Genomic DNA, 17,423 nt, shown 5'->3' on the forward strand with positions numbered 1-17,423 from the left:
AGTGCTGTGCTGTCGGTAGGAACACAGCAGAGCAGGCTCCTTCGTGTTTTTAAATGGCCCTGTGGACTGGCAAGCAACCTGTCAGCATGCAAATGAGACTGAACTATATGTTCTTGACACCCTTGCAGACATCTTGTGTTGGGAGTCTGTTAGCTTGAGAATGGACCAGAGTGTGGTCAGCTCCACACTGGAAGCAGGGCTGCTTTATGTCTGTGGCATCAGTATCTTTGTTGCGTGCCTGCCTAGTCCAGACTCTGGAGTGTTGCTATAGTACCAGGTTCCATTAGTTTTCTCATCATGTTCTACTAATAGCCAGATGGTATAGGGATGTGTTTTTCCTTTACTTAATTTATCCAGATTTGATTATCCCTATTTTACAGGGATTTTAATTTTGAAAAATAATTAGTGGAAGACTGATTAAATAGAGATACGTGTCTGGGTATTGTATTTAAATATGCGAGCAACAGATACGGCATTTCCCGGGTTGCTGGGGATTGGGATTTGGAGGAGTTATTGCTGTCCTCTGTATCCTCTGGCATTTTTAGGAGTTCCTGACTTACAGCATGTCATAAAACTTACATTTAGAGAAGATAAGGACTGGAAAGTTTCCAAATACTAGTGGTTTTGGATGTTCAAAAGTCCTTTATGAAAGGCAAAAATGAAAGTTAAGGAGTTATGTATCTCTTAGTGTTGCTTTTGTTGTGCTTTTTCTCGTTGTTTTGGTGTTTTGGAATTTGTAGCCAGTCTAGTGGCTCCTAGATGACTCTGCACCCTATTCAAACAGGAGTATTTGCTTTAAAATCTACATTGTACCTGGTTCTTACCTATGAAGTCCTTCCCCACACCAGTTAGGTTTAAATTCTCAAGCATAGGATTAGCAAGAATAGGTCTTCTCAAGCATAGGATTAGCAAGAATCAAACAGTGAGTAATGTGTCTGAGGCTTACAAAAGATTCAGGAATAGAAGGACAGAATTTCTGACTGAATTTTGCTTTGTACTTGGGCTTGCAGGAATTGTGGGAGGCGCTCCAGTGAAGAAATGGACCAGTGCACATAATCATGGCATCTCCCTGCTAACCATCATCGCCTGCTCTCCTTGATAAGTGAGAGAGAGTGGGTTAGGGGAGAAGGAAAAGAGGTCAACATGAAGCTAAAGCAGCGAGTCGTGCTGTTAGCAATCCTTCTTGTCATCTTTATCTTCACCAAAGTTTTCCTGATTGACAACTTAGACACATCAGCTGCAAACCGAGAGGACCAGCGGGCTTTTCACAGAATGATGGCCGGCTTGCGGGTGGAGCTGGTGCCCAAGCTGGACCACACCTTGCAGTCTCCCTGGGAGATCGCAGCCCAGTGGGTGGTTCCCCGGGAAGTGTACCCGGAAGAGACACCAGAGCTGGGGGCAATCATGCACGCCATGGCCACCAAAAAAATTATTAAAGCTGACGTGGGTTATAAAGGGACACAGCTGAAAGCCTTACTCATACTTGAAGGAGGACAGAAAGTTGTTTTCAAGCCTAAGCGGTAAGTCTTCATCTTGGAAGTTCTCTGTGCTTGTCGGTTGATTCACGTAATGTGGGATTTCTCTGAGACTGCTCATCTCCTGCTCTTGGTAGTCTCTTCAATAGAATGAGAAGGGTAGACCACTGGATCTCTGAAGTATTTTCTAGCTCTTAATGTTGTATGATTCTTTGAGTAGGGGAGATTTATAGGAACAGATTTTGGTTGTGGAGAAGACTGAATGTTTTATACTTTGAGCTCTCCTTGATTTCTAAATTTATCAAATACGTGCTGTGTGCCAGATGTCAGAGATATAAGATAAGCTGGTTAGGAAATAGGCGACTTGTGACCAAAGTGTACCATTAGAGGCTGGATAACCAACCACAGGTTAGGATGCAGTAGAGTAGGAGTTACCAGAGCTGGAGTGGGTTAGGACAGGGCTTAAGTCCCTTTTAAGTACTGAAGCTATGATTCTTTCACATGGGTTTTGTTTCAATTAATCTTTATTTCCCGGAGCAGTTCTAGCTTTACAGAAGAACCAAGAGGAAAGTATAGAGAGTTCCCCCCACCCCACCACACACACACATGCCTACCCCCAGTGTCCCCATTATTAACATCTTCTATTAGTATAGGATATTTATTACAGTTGATGAGCCAGTATTAATTTAGTAACAAGTTCATTGTTTGCAGTAAGGTTCACACTGTGTGTGGTACATTCTGTGGATTTTAATAAACATATAATCTCAAGTATCCACCATTAAAGTATCCTAAAGAACAGCTTCCCTGTCCTAAAAATCCCATGTTGCACTTACCTAGCCTTCTATCTCTCCGCCAAGTCCTTAGCAAAGATCAAGTCCCTACTGATCTTTTTACTGTCTCCATAGTTTTGCCTTCTCTAAATGCTATATAATTGGACTCATGTCTTTGTAGTCTTTTAAGATTGGCTTCTCTCACTTAGCAATATGCATTTAAGTTTCCTCCATGTCTTTTTGTGGATTGAGGTTCATTTCTTTTTATTACTGAATAACATTCCATTGTCTGGATATACCACATTTTGTTTATCCATCTACCTACTGAGGGACATCTTGGTTGCGTCTACACTTTGGCATTTTTGAATAAAGCAGCTATAGACGCCATGTGCACGTGTTTTGTAGATGGAAGTTTTCAGCTCATTTGGTTAAATACCAAGGAGTATGATTGCTGGATCGTATGGTAAGGGTATATTTAATTTCGTAAGAAACTGCCAAACTGTCTTCCAAAGTAGCTCTACTATTTTACATTCCCACCAGCACTACTGTTACTCTACATTCTCATCAGCATTTGGTGTTGCCAGTGTTTGGGATTTTAGCCATTCTGATATGTGTGTAGTGATGCCTCATTGTTGTTTTATGTGTTTAAAGGAGAGAGTTGAGCCATTTTAGTTACCTCAGTCCAAAATCTGAGAAAGTGAGCTGAATCGTATGTTGTTAGACAGTGATCCCTTGGGGTCTTCTCTAAGGCTCTACAGAAATAATTTGTGTAGCAGTTGTATAGTATGATTTTTTTTTAAGTTTTCTGTGAGTATATGAATTTGAAATAGGTTAACATGATGGTGATTCATATTCTCTTGCCAGGAATTAGTTACTAGTGGATTTTCTCAAAGTTGGTAATATCTAAAATTTTCTGTGTACTCAGTATTTTTTTCATTCCTTAATAGAACTTTTTGAGAGAATTACAACACACACCTTTGGGTCTCTTGCCGGGGTGGGAAAGAAATACAGAGTAAAGATGTACAGAATTCAGCTGTGACAAGAGCAGTTAATTTAGCTGTCTTCATGACCCTACCATCAGTAGATGATGGGCAGCCAGAGAGCGAAACTGTTGGAATCCCAGAAAGGGAAGAAGTCTGCATTTGCCTGGAACAGGGAGGTGTGATGTATGGAAGATATGGAAATTAGGAAAGTTAAAAATACAGTATGCTTTTGGAGAATAAAAAGGTCTGATTGGCAGGTAATGTGGAAAAAGTATGGTTGTGGGGGCCTTACGAGGCATTTTCCATTGGATACACATCTTTCACCAGGCACCACACTACGTACTTTTGTCTCTGTCAGTGCTTTCAGCCTGCATCACAGCTGTGGGCAGTTACACTTCTTATTTCTAGAGCAAGAAACCGAGGCTGCAGGAAAGTCACTTACTCGACAAGGTCACCCAGCCAGAACTGGTGTTGGATCTGAGTTGGATCCCAGTGGCTGGTGTTCCGCCCACACACGTAATTACCTTCAGCTTGCTTGCTTTCCTGTAGGTGTGATAACATGGAGCACCCATCATCAGAAATAGAGAGCTGAGTTTTGAAATGTAGTCCTTGACCTCTTGGTTTGTGGCCTGGGCCATCAGCAGTGTTGATGGAAAGGCAGGCTAAAAACAAAAATGAAATTCGTGTACAGAGATGAGTTGTGTGTGTTTCATGCTGACGTGAGAGGATGTCCCCTCCACGACCACTCTCTGTACGGCGGGGGGAGTCAGGGGTAAGATGGGCCAGCAGGAGGTGTTAGAAGGCAGGTATCCTGGCACGTTGCAGGTAGGCCCAGGGTATGCAGACCAAGTAGGAAGCGGGGAGAGGGGAGGCCCAGCTGTGACGGGGGGGGGGGGGGAGCAGATAACTGCACAAACTAACCTAGTCATTGGTGCTTCATCTCCTGTCTCTTACCACCTCTGCAGGTATCCCCTTACCTTCCTCTCCCACACCCTCCTGAGGGGCCACTTTCATTCCTCCTCCAAACGCCCATTTCAGCACCATGTTCCCAGCTTTAAGACATCCAGGGACCTCCCGTTGCTCTCAGGACAAAACCCAACCTCCATAGCCTAATGGTCAACCCGTGGCAGTCTGGTCCTCCTCTCTATACCCTGTTCTCTATCCCCATCACACTGGTCCCTCCCAGCCCCAGGGGACTGCCCCCCCCCCCACCATGAGTGGCTGGGTCCCCAGGGTAGGGAGCATATGCCAACCTGCACTAGTTACACCTGGCACTGTGGGGGGCTGCGGAGGGTGGGTGCACCTGTAGGTGCTTGGAGAAATTGCCTCCAGTCCCGGGCCACCCAGTAGATTGCTCTGCTGACCCTGGGGTCCCCGTGGCTATTTAGTCCTAGTGTAAGCACAAATTAATGTCCTTGGTCAGACTCTGATGCCCTTCACCAGAAGGATGGGAGTGATTTATTGGCAGTAACTGTATGAATTTTGCTGCTCTGTCAGTGACTGAAGATGGATCACTCTCTGCTGAGAGGAGGCTCTGTGCCCCTGCTGCTAAGGCGACACACGCACCCTTTTTTACGAGCCACTTGTGGTTTCTGCACCTCCGGAGCCTGGTTGGCCATGTCCTCCTGTCAGAGATAGGAGATGCGTGTGGTGGATGGGATTTATAGGAAGACGGTGATGCTTTTATTTGCACATTTTGCCTTACATTAGAAAAGTGGTGGGTTGTTTTGGTTTTTTTTTTTTTTTTCAGTGTAGCTATTTGCATTCTGGAAGTAGATGGGCTTTCATAGGCAGAGCCTACAGTTCTGGTAGGAAGGCAGCATCTGGAAGGATGGCAGGGGAGGTCTGGGAGTGAGGAGAAGTGAGTAGTCATCCTAGGAAGTCCTGGAAGGGACCTTGGAGATTGTCCGGGCCAGCTGCTCCTTTGATGGGGGAGACGCAGAGTTCAGACTTGCCACATTTCACAAAGCCCATGGGGGAGCCAGGGAGTCAGGCCTCCAGACTGCACCAGCTCTTTGATTCTTACTCCTTCCCCTCTTCTCCTCCCTTTCCCTCCAGGTCACCCCCAATGCGCTCTAGCCCTCTAGGGTTTAACATTTCACTCTGAGCTGCCTTTTGAGGTATTAGAAAGTTCTCTAGCGTTTCACTGGAAGGAATGGACTGCACACCGCACATATGTCCCTGTGGCTCCGCTGGAGCCTCGACAAAGAAAGTATTCCGGGACTGCCCCCCCAGATTTACAGACCACCTACAGCTGTGGTGAAGAGAGAAGTGCTCGACTAGTATCCGCTTTTATTGCAGTTCTATTTGAAAATTGAGACTTTACTGGGGAGGCAGCCAGTGTTAGGTAGTTTGAATAATGCTTTGACACTAGAAATGAAAAACGTTTGAGTATATTGACCATACTAAGAAGATACGGCCTCCAACCCAGCGGTGACTGACGGCTATCTTCTGACAAAAGTGTTCCATCACTTTGCCTTGAAAATGTGTTTTGTGGGCATGGTTTGTTTCACTTTATACTCCAAGGTCATTTACGTTGAAGCTCATGGCCTTTGATAATACCGTCTCCCACTTCCCTGATCCAGGTGTCCCCAGCAGAGCAACTCCTCTTTCCTCCAGTTTCGTTCATTGCTATTTTACACTTGCCTGTAAAACCTAATAAGTCTTTTGATTTGGGAAATGCAGGTAAACTGTAGAGGTCATAGGCGATTTAGTGTCTCTTTCTTTCCAATTAACAGTTAAATGGTATCTTAGTGATTGGTAGAAAGATATATGCCAGTTTTTATTATCCTTTGTTTATGTTATACATGTGATGTAAAATCATGAGTGGACTCAAAGAGATCTTAGAAATTGCCTCCTAGTTCAGCCCCTCATATGTTGTAGATGAAGAATCTTAAGACCCAGAGAATGGTTTTCTTCAAGGTTACTCTGACAGGTAATGACAGAACTGTATACCTAGCTCTCACACCGGTCCGGTATTCCTGCCACTACATCATCATAAATGTAGACAGAGGGAAAGAGGGTGGTTATTCAAATAGCTTTTTACAAATGTGCCTTTGCCTACTCATTAACAAACACTGAGGCATATCAAGATCGTTTTTTTCCCTCTCTTATAAGCGTTGCCACAGCCATTCTGGTATAAACAGACATTTTAATTGTATGTTTTCCTTCATTTCTTTAGTTCAGTCTAATAAAAATGTTAGTAAACATTTATTAAGCACCAACTATAGGCTTAACATCATGGTAGAGATACAGAGATAGAAAATGACCTTAGAGTTTTGCTTAGACGACATCGAAAGTCTTTTAGAGGGGTAGAAATAACATCTTGCATGTTTTATTCAGAATGATTGCCGATAGAATTCATCCAAATCCACAACCGTTCTCAGGTTTGACAGTGGAGGTAGAGTCAGGTTTGCTAAAGTTTCTGTTGTGCTATCAGCTCTGGTGCCGATATAATTCATGTCTACATTTGTGCTTCCCATTCACTCTGCAGGTATAACCGAGACTATGTGGTAGAAGGGGAGCCATATGCTGGTTATGATAGACACAATGCAGAGGTAGCAGCCTTTCATTTGGACAGGTATGTCATTACAGAGGATTGTGTTTGTTTCCTTTTAAAAATATCTTAGAGAGGGCTTATGGGCTAAGGGAGCAACACTTATAACTTTGACTTGGTACCTACTTGAGAAAGCTGATTGACAGATTCCATGAAATTCGCATGAGTCCTTCGTAATCTGGGTGGTTTTGGGAATACCAGAGTAAATATCTTCACTCTTTAAGATCATTTCATTCTGGTATGCCCTCTGCCATCATGCATGAAGATATTCTTGGTAAATAAAATGGCAGGATGAAAACCAGAGTTGGAACTCAAGTCTCTGAATTGATCATTAATTGGGCCTGACATTGTTTTTTGTTTGTTTTGCGTTATTTTTGTTTTAAGTAATACTTATCCCCATATGCTAGAAGCATATAGCATGACATATATAGTGAATTTTAGTGTTCTTCATACAAAATATGCTTGGTTTCAGTAACCAGAATAATTCCAAAAGAAAAGCCTAAATAAATTGAACTGTATAAGCTAATTGGAAAATTAGTATTTTTTCAGCAAGTGACTAGTTGGGAGCCTGGTAACTGAACTGTCTGGTAGCTCACTTGCTCTTCTGAATAGGTCTTTCATCAGGGCATATTGATTGACAGACTTTAAAAGAAATATTCACAATATTTGTTAAATCAATATAGAAGAAAATAAAGGTGAATTTTTGTCTCTTTCTGGATTAGGAAGGATTTTTCCAGGCATAAAAGCAACAACTGAAAAGTTGCAAAGGAAAAGCTATTCAGTAGACTCAGTTAAATACAGTTAACTCCTATGTCAGTAAAAAAAAAAAAACTTAAAAGCAAACTAGGAGAAAATACTTGAATCTAATATAATCCAAGCATTAACAACCTTAATATATGAATGTACAAATCTATATATGTGCTAAAACTTTAATAGAAAATGATCTAAGGTCAAGGTTGACTAAATAGAAATTATCATTCGTTAGTAAATATGACGGAGGTTCATCCTTACCAGTAATAGCAACAAAAAATCCAGTTGAAACGATGGGATACAATTTTCTTCTGCTGAAAATGGCCAGGATTTTTTTTAAAATGTACTTTATTTGCAGGAATGCATTGAAATTCTCATGGAGCTTGTTGCACGGTTAATCGGTTCAGTCTTTCTTTTTAAGAACTCTGGCATTATGTATTGGAAACCTGAATGCTCTTAACCCTTTGGATGAGTAACTACCTTTTACACAAATATTTAAGATCTTTCTAGGAAAGTATTTCTAAGAAGTACCTTGGAGAAATAATGAAATTCAAAGTTACATATATCCAGGATCTTAGCTATGCATTTTTAGTAGTGAAAACTTATTAGTAGCAGTCTAAATATCCAGTGATAATGGAAAAGGTTAAATAAATGTTTGTTCACAATACCATGAATTTTCTCTGCCTCTTTTAAGACTTGGCAGTAGAGAATTGGGTAAATCCTGCTCCTCACTTAAACACATGCTAGAATCAGTCTTTCCAAGACCCCATTTGTTTCCCGGTTTTCTTAATTCTGAAACCCTATCTCCTTATTGATAGACACCAGCAGGGTATGAAGATCATTTTCCCATGTCTATACCAATATTTCATATTATCCAGCACACTAATTTGTGTTCATCTAATATATGTAAAATGATACCTCATTGTTAGTTATTTTTGTTTTTCCCCAGTGATTAGCAAAATTTAACATCTCCTTATCGTTTCACAGCACAACACCCATTCATTAATTTGAAGTAGTCTTTGTACAGAAATCACTACCTTTGATGTTAATTAAATATACTGTTTGAATTCATGAGTTGTGCTTTGGCAGTGTTGTGTTCAAAAGTCCTTCCCTACCTCAAAGTCTGAAAGTTACTTTCTAGCCAGTCCCCCTACCCATTCTATTAAATGTCCCCCCACCCCCACCCCACCCCCACCCCACCCCAGTCAGGCTCAGGTGGCCCTGTGACATGGCCTCTTAGCACTACACTGGCTGCTGTTCTTTGGCCTGGTGGTGGTCCATAGGCAGAAAAAGGAATTCCCAACTCTCTTTCCCATCCATGGCTCCTGAAACTTTTCTGCTCTGGGGTGCTGTTTCTCTATTACAATATAATTTTAACCACCTTCTCTGGCCTCAGGAGAGAGGTTCTCTCACTTTTTTGTTATTTTGACACATCTGTTGATCTGCTTGCTTTTGTGGCTTTTCAAAGATTGAATTTAAGACAGTCAGCAGCCCTGAACAATAGATTGTTTCTGCAGCGTTCTTAAAGGTTTTATCATGACGTGAGAAAAAGCTCATAATATAACAATGAGTGAAAAGCAGGATACAAAACTTTGTATAGCATAATCTCAGTTGTGTGTCTATACACAAGAGCATGTATGTGTTTCTACGTATGTGTAAAGGAAAAAATTATCCTAGGCCAAATGTCAGTAGTTATTTCTGGGCTGTGGAATTACGGATAATCTTTATTTTCTTCATCCTAACTTTTATGTATGTTCCAAATCCTGCCCCTCCAACTTTTCTTCAGTGAGATATATATTTTTTTTTAACCAGGAAATTTCATTTTTTAAAAAATGATTTTGCTCAGCCATAAGGTACTTTTAGACCATTTGAAGTATCTTTAAGTATATCTGTATTTAGTTGTCCTGTGGGTTTATCCTTTTAGATTAATCTGTATAGTTTTCTACCAAAATGCTGTTTTATCTAAAGCTTTGAACCTATGTATGGCTCAAAGCCCATTTTTTTAATGCTTTGTTAAAATTTACTTAAAAGTTTTTTTAAGCCCATAAGCCCATTTTTTAATGCTTTGTTAAAATTTACTTTAAAAGTTTTATTATGAAAAATTTCTAACAAATTAGAATAAATGAACCCATATACCCATTCCCCAGATTGAGCAGTTCATATTTTGTCAGATTTGCCCTATCCTTTTTCCTGAAGTGCAAAATAAAATAAACTACATACATCCATCTTGATAGTAAACTGATAAATATATGTACCTTTAAAATATATTTACCTACAAGGGCGCCAGGCTGGCTCAGTCAATAGAGCGGGCAACTCTTGATCTCAGGGTTGTGAGTTCAAACCCCATGGCGGGGGTAGAGATAACTTAAAAAAAAATAAAGTCTTTAAAATACATAAAAATATACATATACCTGCCAGTCAACAGTATCTTTTCTAAGACTACTTCATAAAATACACCCCCAAAGATTTTTCTCTTCTGTTCTTCAACCTCCCAAACCAGGATTCTGGGTTTCCGCCGAGCCCCCTTGGTGGTTGGCAGATTTGTTAATCTACGGACAGAAATCAAGCCTGTTGCCACGGAGCAGCTCTTGAGCACCTTCCTAACAGTAGGTAAGATTATAGAGGACATTTAAATAGGGGAAGAGTTAATAAGTTAAGTGGGACATCATTGAGCAAGCTGGTTTGTGATTTATAAGAATTGAAGAACTCGAGAATACAAAAGCAAATCAGGCCACTTGTCCTCAGGCTACAGGGGAAATGGATCTAATGGTAGATGGCCAGAAAGTGAAAGTTTTCCTTTATGTGTACTTGGTTGTGTCTGTGAAGTTAGGAAGTGAGGTAATTTGCTGATAGCCTAAGTAGGTAATAACTTTATTTCCTTTTGCTTGATCTTGAAGTAAATTTCAAACTCAGAATTTGGCCTAAATCTGTGGTGTGTTTATCATTGACTTGGTGTTTTTTTTCACATACATGTACTTTCTTGGGAACTATCTCCCTAGAATTGAGGAAACCATAAGGCAGCTCTGAAAGAGGGTCAGAAATGCCCTTGTATGGTTGCGTTCGGACCTGGAAGATCACCATTGCCTTCTGCTACCCTGCAAAGGGGCAGCCTATGACTCAGTGTGCATGGACATGGCTCTGGTTCCTTTGACCTCTGTCCTCTGTTCTCTCACTCTCAGATAAGGCTGCTGAGCTAAAATTCATACTCTTGTTCTTGTGGGCACAGTGAGAATGGGAAGATTTTAGAGTTGCTGTGGTCTCTTGTCCCAGCCTCATCACGGTGACATTCTCAGTGACACAGTGCTCTGCATTATAACTGTTGAAACAGACATTGCCAGATGAATGTCACCTTGCTTTGCTAGAATGAATGGATTTATATTTGAAATGAGGTGAAATTGAATATTTAAAGGCCCTGTGACAGAATCATCATTCAGAATTTAAACCTACAAGGCTAAGGCTAAGGCTGTTCTTACAAATAACCCAGTGTCACTGATTTGTTTCATGTGTTTTCTAATCACTTTTGCTTGTCCAATTTTATGCTCAGGCAAACATGAATTCCTGAAGGATGAGAGGAGGTCAAGAAGAATAGGCCAGAGTCCCTGCTCTCTGGAGACTCTTAGAAGGTTAACTCTCATACATGGTGCCAGGTGTGGGGGAGGGAGAGGCCAGGAAAAGGTTTGTAGAGGAGGTTATTAGCAACTAGACTGAGTATTGAAGAATCAGTAAGAGCTACCCAGGTAGCAAAGAAGACACTCATGAGGCAAAATGATAGGAAGTAATGATGGGAATGAGGGTCTAAAGACCTGAAAATACACAGGATTGGTACAGGAGTGAGCTTCTGGATACACCTTGCAGCACAGGGCAATGTCTTAGGGGGAGCTGTCATAATAAGACATCATGGACTATGTGACTTAAACAGTAGAGATTTATTTCTCACAGTTCTGGAGGCTGGAAGTCCGAGATCAGGGTACTAGCATGGTTGGATTCTGGTCAGAGCCCTTTTCCTGGTTTTTAATGAGCCATTCTCTTGCTGTGTTTGTCTCACAGCAGAGAGAATGAGAGAGGAATTGTCGCTTCTGTCTCTTCTTAGAAGGGCACGAATCCTATCATGAAGGCTCCTCCCAAAAGTTCCACCTACAGATACCACTGTACCACAGTGTACAGATACCACTACACTGAGGATCAGGGGCTCAACATAGGAATTTGGGGGTACATAAACATTCAGGCAGGTAGAGGGGTTGCACTGGAGATAGGTTTTAAATAATCAGCTGACCTTAGCACAATTTTTAAAAATATGTTATTAGATAACTTGACATAATAACTAAATCCTGTGTAACCCTTGCAACTTGACAACGCATTTTCACACAGTTACCTTATTTTGCTCCTCTTGACAAAAGAGTACAGTAAGTAAGGGAGATTTACCCACATTTTATACTGAGAAAGAGACTTAGGAGAATTCAAGGGCTTTCCTGAGTCACATAGCTACTGACTGTTAGCCAGGATTCAAACCTGGATTTTCAGATTTTTCAAATATTTCATCTGCTTATATTCTTAGACATTATTTCAAAAAAAAATTATTTCACTTCTGTGTGGTAGGCTCTGAACTAGGTGCTGAATATCCAGAGATGAATGACACCTCCTTGCCTTCCAGGAGTTTCATCTGATGGGGAAGCCAGACATGTATAGGGTGCCCATGACAGCGTGGAAGGGAAGAGGAGATGCGAGGGTTATGGTTCTTTTAGTGAAGGTGGTGTTTCATCCAGGTCTTAAAGGGAGAATAGCAATACCCCAGGGAAGTACAGTGGGAAAGAATGACCTGGGTGTTTAGACTCTTAACCTTTTTAATATTATAGACTCTTGGCATGCTAGAGAAGCTTGGAGATCTTGTCTCACAATAACGTTTTTAAATAGATTAATTCAAATACATAGACTTATAAATGAAACCAATAATACTGAAATCTAGTTTTGTTATAAAAAATTTGAAAAAGCGGGATACCTGGGTGGCTTAGCAGTTAAGCTCCTGCCTTTGGCCCAGGGCACGATCCTGGAGGCCTGGGATCAAGTCCCATATTAAGCTCCCTGCGTGGAGCCTGCCTCTCTCTCTGTCTCTCATGAATAAATAAACAAAATTCTTTTTAAAAAATTGAAAAAGGACGTTTGCAATATACTACCATGAGCTTTGTTATTATTTAACATGTTAAATAACAAGATCTAGCAGTAATCTAGTAACTGATAATTTCAGGCTGTGAGTATAAATGATACTTTTTGCAGTGTCTGCTAACATACGAAAGTCTGTGATTTCTTCTGGTGAAAAAGTCACAGATAATGCTAATACCACCATGGTTTGCTTCCAGCTATCATAATTGAAGAAATGCTAAGTTTCAGATCGAAGTTAATAAAAATAAAGGGGTGCCTGGGTGGCTCATTTGGTTAAACATCCAACTCTTGGTTTCAGCTCAGGTCATGATCTCAGGGTCATGAGGTTGAGCCCCAAGCTCAGCATGGAGTCTGCGTAAGACTCTTTGCTCCTCCCGCCGACACACATGCTGCGTGCACTCTCCCTCTCAAATAAGTAAGTCTTTAAAAAGTTAATAAAAATGTAATTTTGTTCCCATCCAGTGTACAGGTTCTCGTTGACCCTGTTTCAGGTGGAGGACAGCATGGAGACAGGATTGAGGAGAAAAGCCTGTGGGAAGCTCAGGGGACTGTGTAGTTCAGCTGAAGTAAAGGGAGGTGTGGGGCTGATGAGGGAGGAAGACACATGGTCAGGACAGTGTCACCAACGGGACTCGTGCACAAAGCTTAGAAATGGAGACTTGCTCCTCAGACACTGGGAGGCCATTAAAAGAGCTGGTGCGTGGGAAAACCAGATTGGAATTTTGGGAAACCAGCCACAGCAGCATCAGCATCATGGAGGATGTACTGGGAAGGGGGTGAGGTGAGAGCCAAGAGCCTGTGGTGGCAGCTGCACTCACTGCATGTGCAGTAGGAGCCACAACTCAAGCAAAGACTGGAAAGGAAGTGTTAAGAGACACTCAGGAGTTAGAATGGAACGAATTTGATGAACATTTGGGCTGAGTGGGACAATTGAGAGAGAAGGAAAAAATAAAGAATGATTCTCCAGTTCCTAGATTGGATGACTCAGTGTATAACAAAGCTGTTAGCTGTCTTAGGAATGTATGAAAGGGGACAGACTCAAGGAAGTGAAGAGGAGGAAGATAATGAATCAAATTTTGGATATTTTGTTTTCTTATGTGAAATAATAAGAGATATATATATTTCTTATGTGCCTGGCACAGAGCTTCCAAAACCCTGGTAAATTCCTAAGCCATAAGAACACAAGAGTATCTCTTGTTCTAATAAGGTGACTCCGAGTGGGCTGATCAGCACAAAGACACGCCATAATTAGAAGGTTGCAATTTATAGCTCTGTACCCCCTCATTCTCCAGAGATGGGGGAGGGGTTGAGAATAGAGTTAATATTTCATCATACCTACATGAAAAAGCCTCCCTAAAAATCCCAATAGTATGGGGTTTGGAAGTTCCCAGGTTGGTGAACCAGGACACTTCCATATGCCATTGACCAGGCCCCAAACTCCCACGAGGACAGAAGCTCCTTTGTTGGGAACTTCACTCTGTGTATCTCTTCGTTGGGCTTTCAACATGTATTCTTTGTAATAAACTAGTAATCTAGTGAGTAAACTGGTTTCCTGAGTCCTGTGAGCCTCCCCAGCAATTTTTTTTTATTGAGGTATGATTAACATACACATTTTTATTAGTCTCAGGTATACATCATAATGACTTGAATTTTTATATATTGTGAAATGATCACCACAATGTCTAGGTTAACATCCATCACCATGCATAGTTGGGGATTTTTTTTTCTTGTGATGAGAACTTATTTATTCACTTAGCAGCTTTCATTATAGTAGTATTAACTATAGGGGCCATGTTATACTTTACATCTCTGGGACTTACTTATCTTACAGCTGGAAGTTTGTGCCTTTTGACCCCTTCATCCATTTTGCCCACCTCTGGCACCCACCAGTCTGTTCTGTGTATCTACAAACTTGGTTTTGGATTGCTTTTGTGTTTTGTTTTTAGATTCTACATATGAGTGAGATCACATGGTATTTGTCTTTCTCTGTCTGACTTGTTTCATTTCTTAAAATGCCCTCAAAGTCCGTCCAAGTTGTTGCAAATGGCAAGATTTCATTCTTTTTTAGTGGCTAAATAATATTCCATTGTGCATTTATAGTACATTTTCTTCATCCATCAGTGGACGTTTGGGTTGTTTCCATTATCTTGGCTGTTGTAAATAATGCTGCAGTGAACATGGAGGTGCAGATATCTTTTGAAGTTAGTGGTTTTTTCCCCCAGATACTCAGAACTAGGATTGCTGGATCATATGGTAGTTTCATTTTTTAATTTTTTGAGAAACTTCCATAGTGTTTACCATAGTGGCTATACCAATTCACATTCCCACCAATGATACACAGGGTTCCCTTTTCTGCATATCCTCACCAACAGTTTTTGTCTTTCTGATGGTATCTCATTGTGGCTTTGACTTGCATTTCTCTGATGACCAGTAATGTGTAACATCTTTCATGTACCTACTGGCCGCTTGTATGTCTTCTTTGGAAATGTCTCTTCAGATCTTTTGCTCGTTTTTTTTTTTTTTTTTTAAGATAGCTATATTTATTTATTTGAGAGAGAGAGGAAGCATGAGCAGAGAGGAGGGGCAGAGGGAGAAGGAAAAGCAGACTCTGCTGAGCAGGGAGCTCAACTCGGGCCTGGATCCCAGGGGCCCGGGATCATGACCTGAACCAAAGGCAGACACTTAACCAACTGAGCCACCTAAGCATGCTTTCTTTCTTTCTTTCTTTTTTTTTTTTTTTTAAGATTTTGTTTCTTAGAGCCTGTGAGCACACAAGCAGGAGCAGACAGAGATGGAGAAGCAGACTTCTCATGGAGCAGGGAGTCTGATGCAGAGCTCAGTCTCAGAACCCTGGGATCATGGCCTGAGTCAGCCACTTAACTGACTGAGCCACCCAAGCACCCTGCTTCTGCTTATATTTTTTAATCAGATTGTTTTCTGCTTTTGAGTTGTATGAATTCTTTATATATTATGGATACTAGCCCCTTTTCATTTTGTTGATAATTTCCTTTGCTGTGCAGAAGCTTTTTACTTTGATATAATCCCACTTGTTCATTTTTGCTTTTGGTGGCACATCCAAAAAGTCATACATAATCCAGACCAATGTCAGAGAGCTTACTGCCTCTGTTTTTTCTAGGAGTTTTATGGTTTCCTGTCTTCCATTCACTTTTGAGTTAATGTTTGTGCGTAGTATGAGGTAGTGTTTCAGTTTCATTCTTCTGCATATGGCTATCCAGTGTTCCTAACAGCATTTATTGAAGAGACTGTCCTTTCCACACTGTATATTCTTTTGCCCTAGCAAATGAATCAAATCCCAAGATGGGGCTCCTGAAAAGCTCTGATTTATAAGCCAGCCAGTCAGAAGCGCAGGTGACAACCCAGACTTGCAACTTGCATCTGATTTGGAGCGCAGTCTTATGGGACTGAGCCTGTCACCTGTGAGATCTGATGCTATCTCTGGGTAGAAAGTGTCAAAATTGAGTTGAACTGTAGGATACCCAGCTGGTATCCAAGAATTGCAGTTCTACACAGTGGAATTGAGTACAGAATCAATGTTGGTCTGAATCTTACCTTGACAGGAACATCCAGGAGTAAATGTTGGCTAGTCATTTAGGTACTTAAGACTTTAGTCTACAGCTTAGGAAAGAAGTGTGGGCTGGAGGTATAGATGTGATCATTATAGGTGGTAGTTTGTCTAAGGAGAACATAGAGACCAAGGTGATAAGAAAACAAGTTATAAAAGTCATAAAATCCAGGAAACAATAAAGGATTCAGAGCCTACGTTAATGGCAGGAAACAGATATTGAAGTCTGGAAAGATAGGTTGGCCAGGTTATTAATAATAAAATAGCCAGCATTGATTGGTCTCTAACATTGTGTAAGGCTTTGTGCTGAGCATTACCATGGATTATCTCATTTACTCCTCACAACTCAAAGGTAGGAGACTAGTATCCATTTTACAGAAAAAGCTTAGAGAGATTAAATTACATGCCCAAAGTCTTATGCCTGATAACTATTGATAGTCTATATTTTAACTCCAGAAACTTGACCCTACTTCCCACTCAACCAATACACCATACTCTATTCACTTATGAAGGTTTCCTACCCAAGCAGTGTTTTGGTTTGTTTTTTAATCATTTTTTTGAATCAGTAATACATTTACATAACTCAAAACTTTAAAACAATATTAGAAAGAGTGTAATGAAAAGTTTTCCTTTCATCCCTGTTCCTTCTTCCCAGTGGTCATCTCTATTGGTAACTTATGTCCTTTTTGTATGAAATATGAATATATATTTTTATTTAACTCTGCCATTTTATAAAACATGTCACAGTGTACATTCTTTTACATCTTATTCTCTTACCTAATATATCTTGGAAATCCATCTATTATCACATAAGAGCTTCTTCATTCTTTTGTTGTTTTACCAGCTGCAAAGGGCTACATCATATGGATCTACCATAATTCATTTAACCAGACCTTTATTGGACATGTAAGTTCCAATACTTTTTTTTTTTTTTTACCATTCGTGTTGCCCAGAATTAACGTGTACCTATGTTACTTCATATGTAATCAAATATATCCAGAAGTGAAAGTGCTGGGCCAAAGGGCACATGCACTTTTTACGTAGATTTTGAACCAGTTTACATTCCCCGAAATGATGTGTGAGAATACCCCTCTTCCACTAGTGTCACCAACAGTGTGTCACCAAACTTTTGTCTATTTCACATGCAGC

General features: G+C 40.7%; 1 protein-coding gene across 5 annotated transcripts in view; it reads left to right on the forward strand.

Annotated features, from left to right (window-relative positions):
- Positions 1-17,423, forward strand: part of FAM20B (FAM20B glycosaminoglycan xylosylkinase) — a 40,712-nt gene that overhangs the window by 12,205 nt on the left and 11,084 nt on the right. For all 5 annotated transcript variants that reach the window (XM_055319007.1, XM_055319008.1, XM_055319006.1 and 2 more), the window contains 3 exons: positions 1,011-1,520; positions 6,722-6,808; positions 10,035-10,144. In XM_055319007.1, the coding sequence (XP_055174982.1) occupies positions 1,144-1,520; positions 6,722-6,808; positions 10,035-10,144 (574 nt within the window). In that variant the 5' untranslated portion in view covers positions 1,011-1,143. The remainder of the gene's footprint in view (positions 1-1,010; positions 1,521-6,721; positions 6,809-10,034; positions 10,145-17,423) is intronic.

Source organism: Nyctereutes procyonoides, unplaced genomic scaffold (genome assembly GCF_905146905.1).
Source record: "Nyctereutes procyonoides isolate TBG_1078 unplaced genomic scaffold, NYPRO_anot_genome, whole genome shotgun sequence".
Taxonomy (NCBI): domain Eukaryota; kingdom Metazoa; phylum Chordata; class Mammalia; order Carnivora; family Canidae; genus Nyctereutes; species Nyctereutes procyonoides.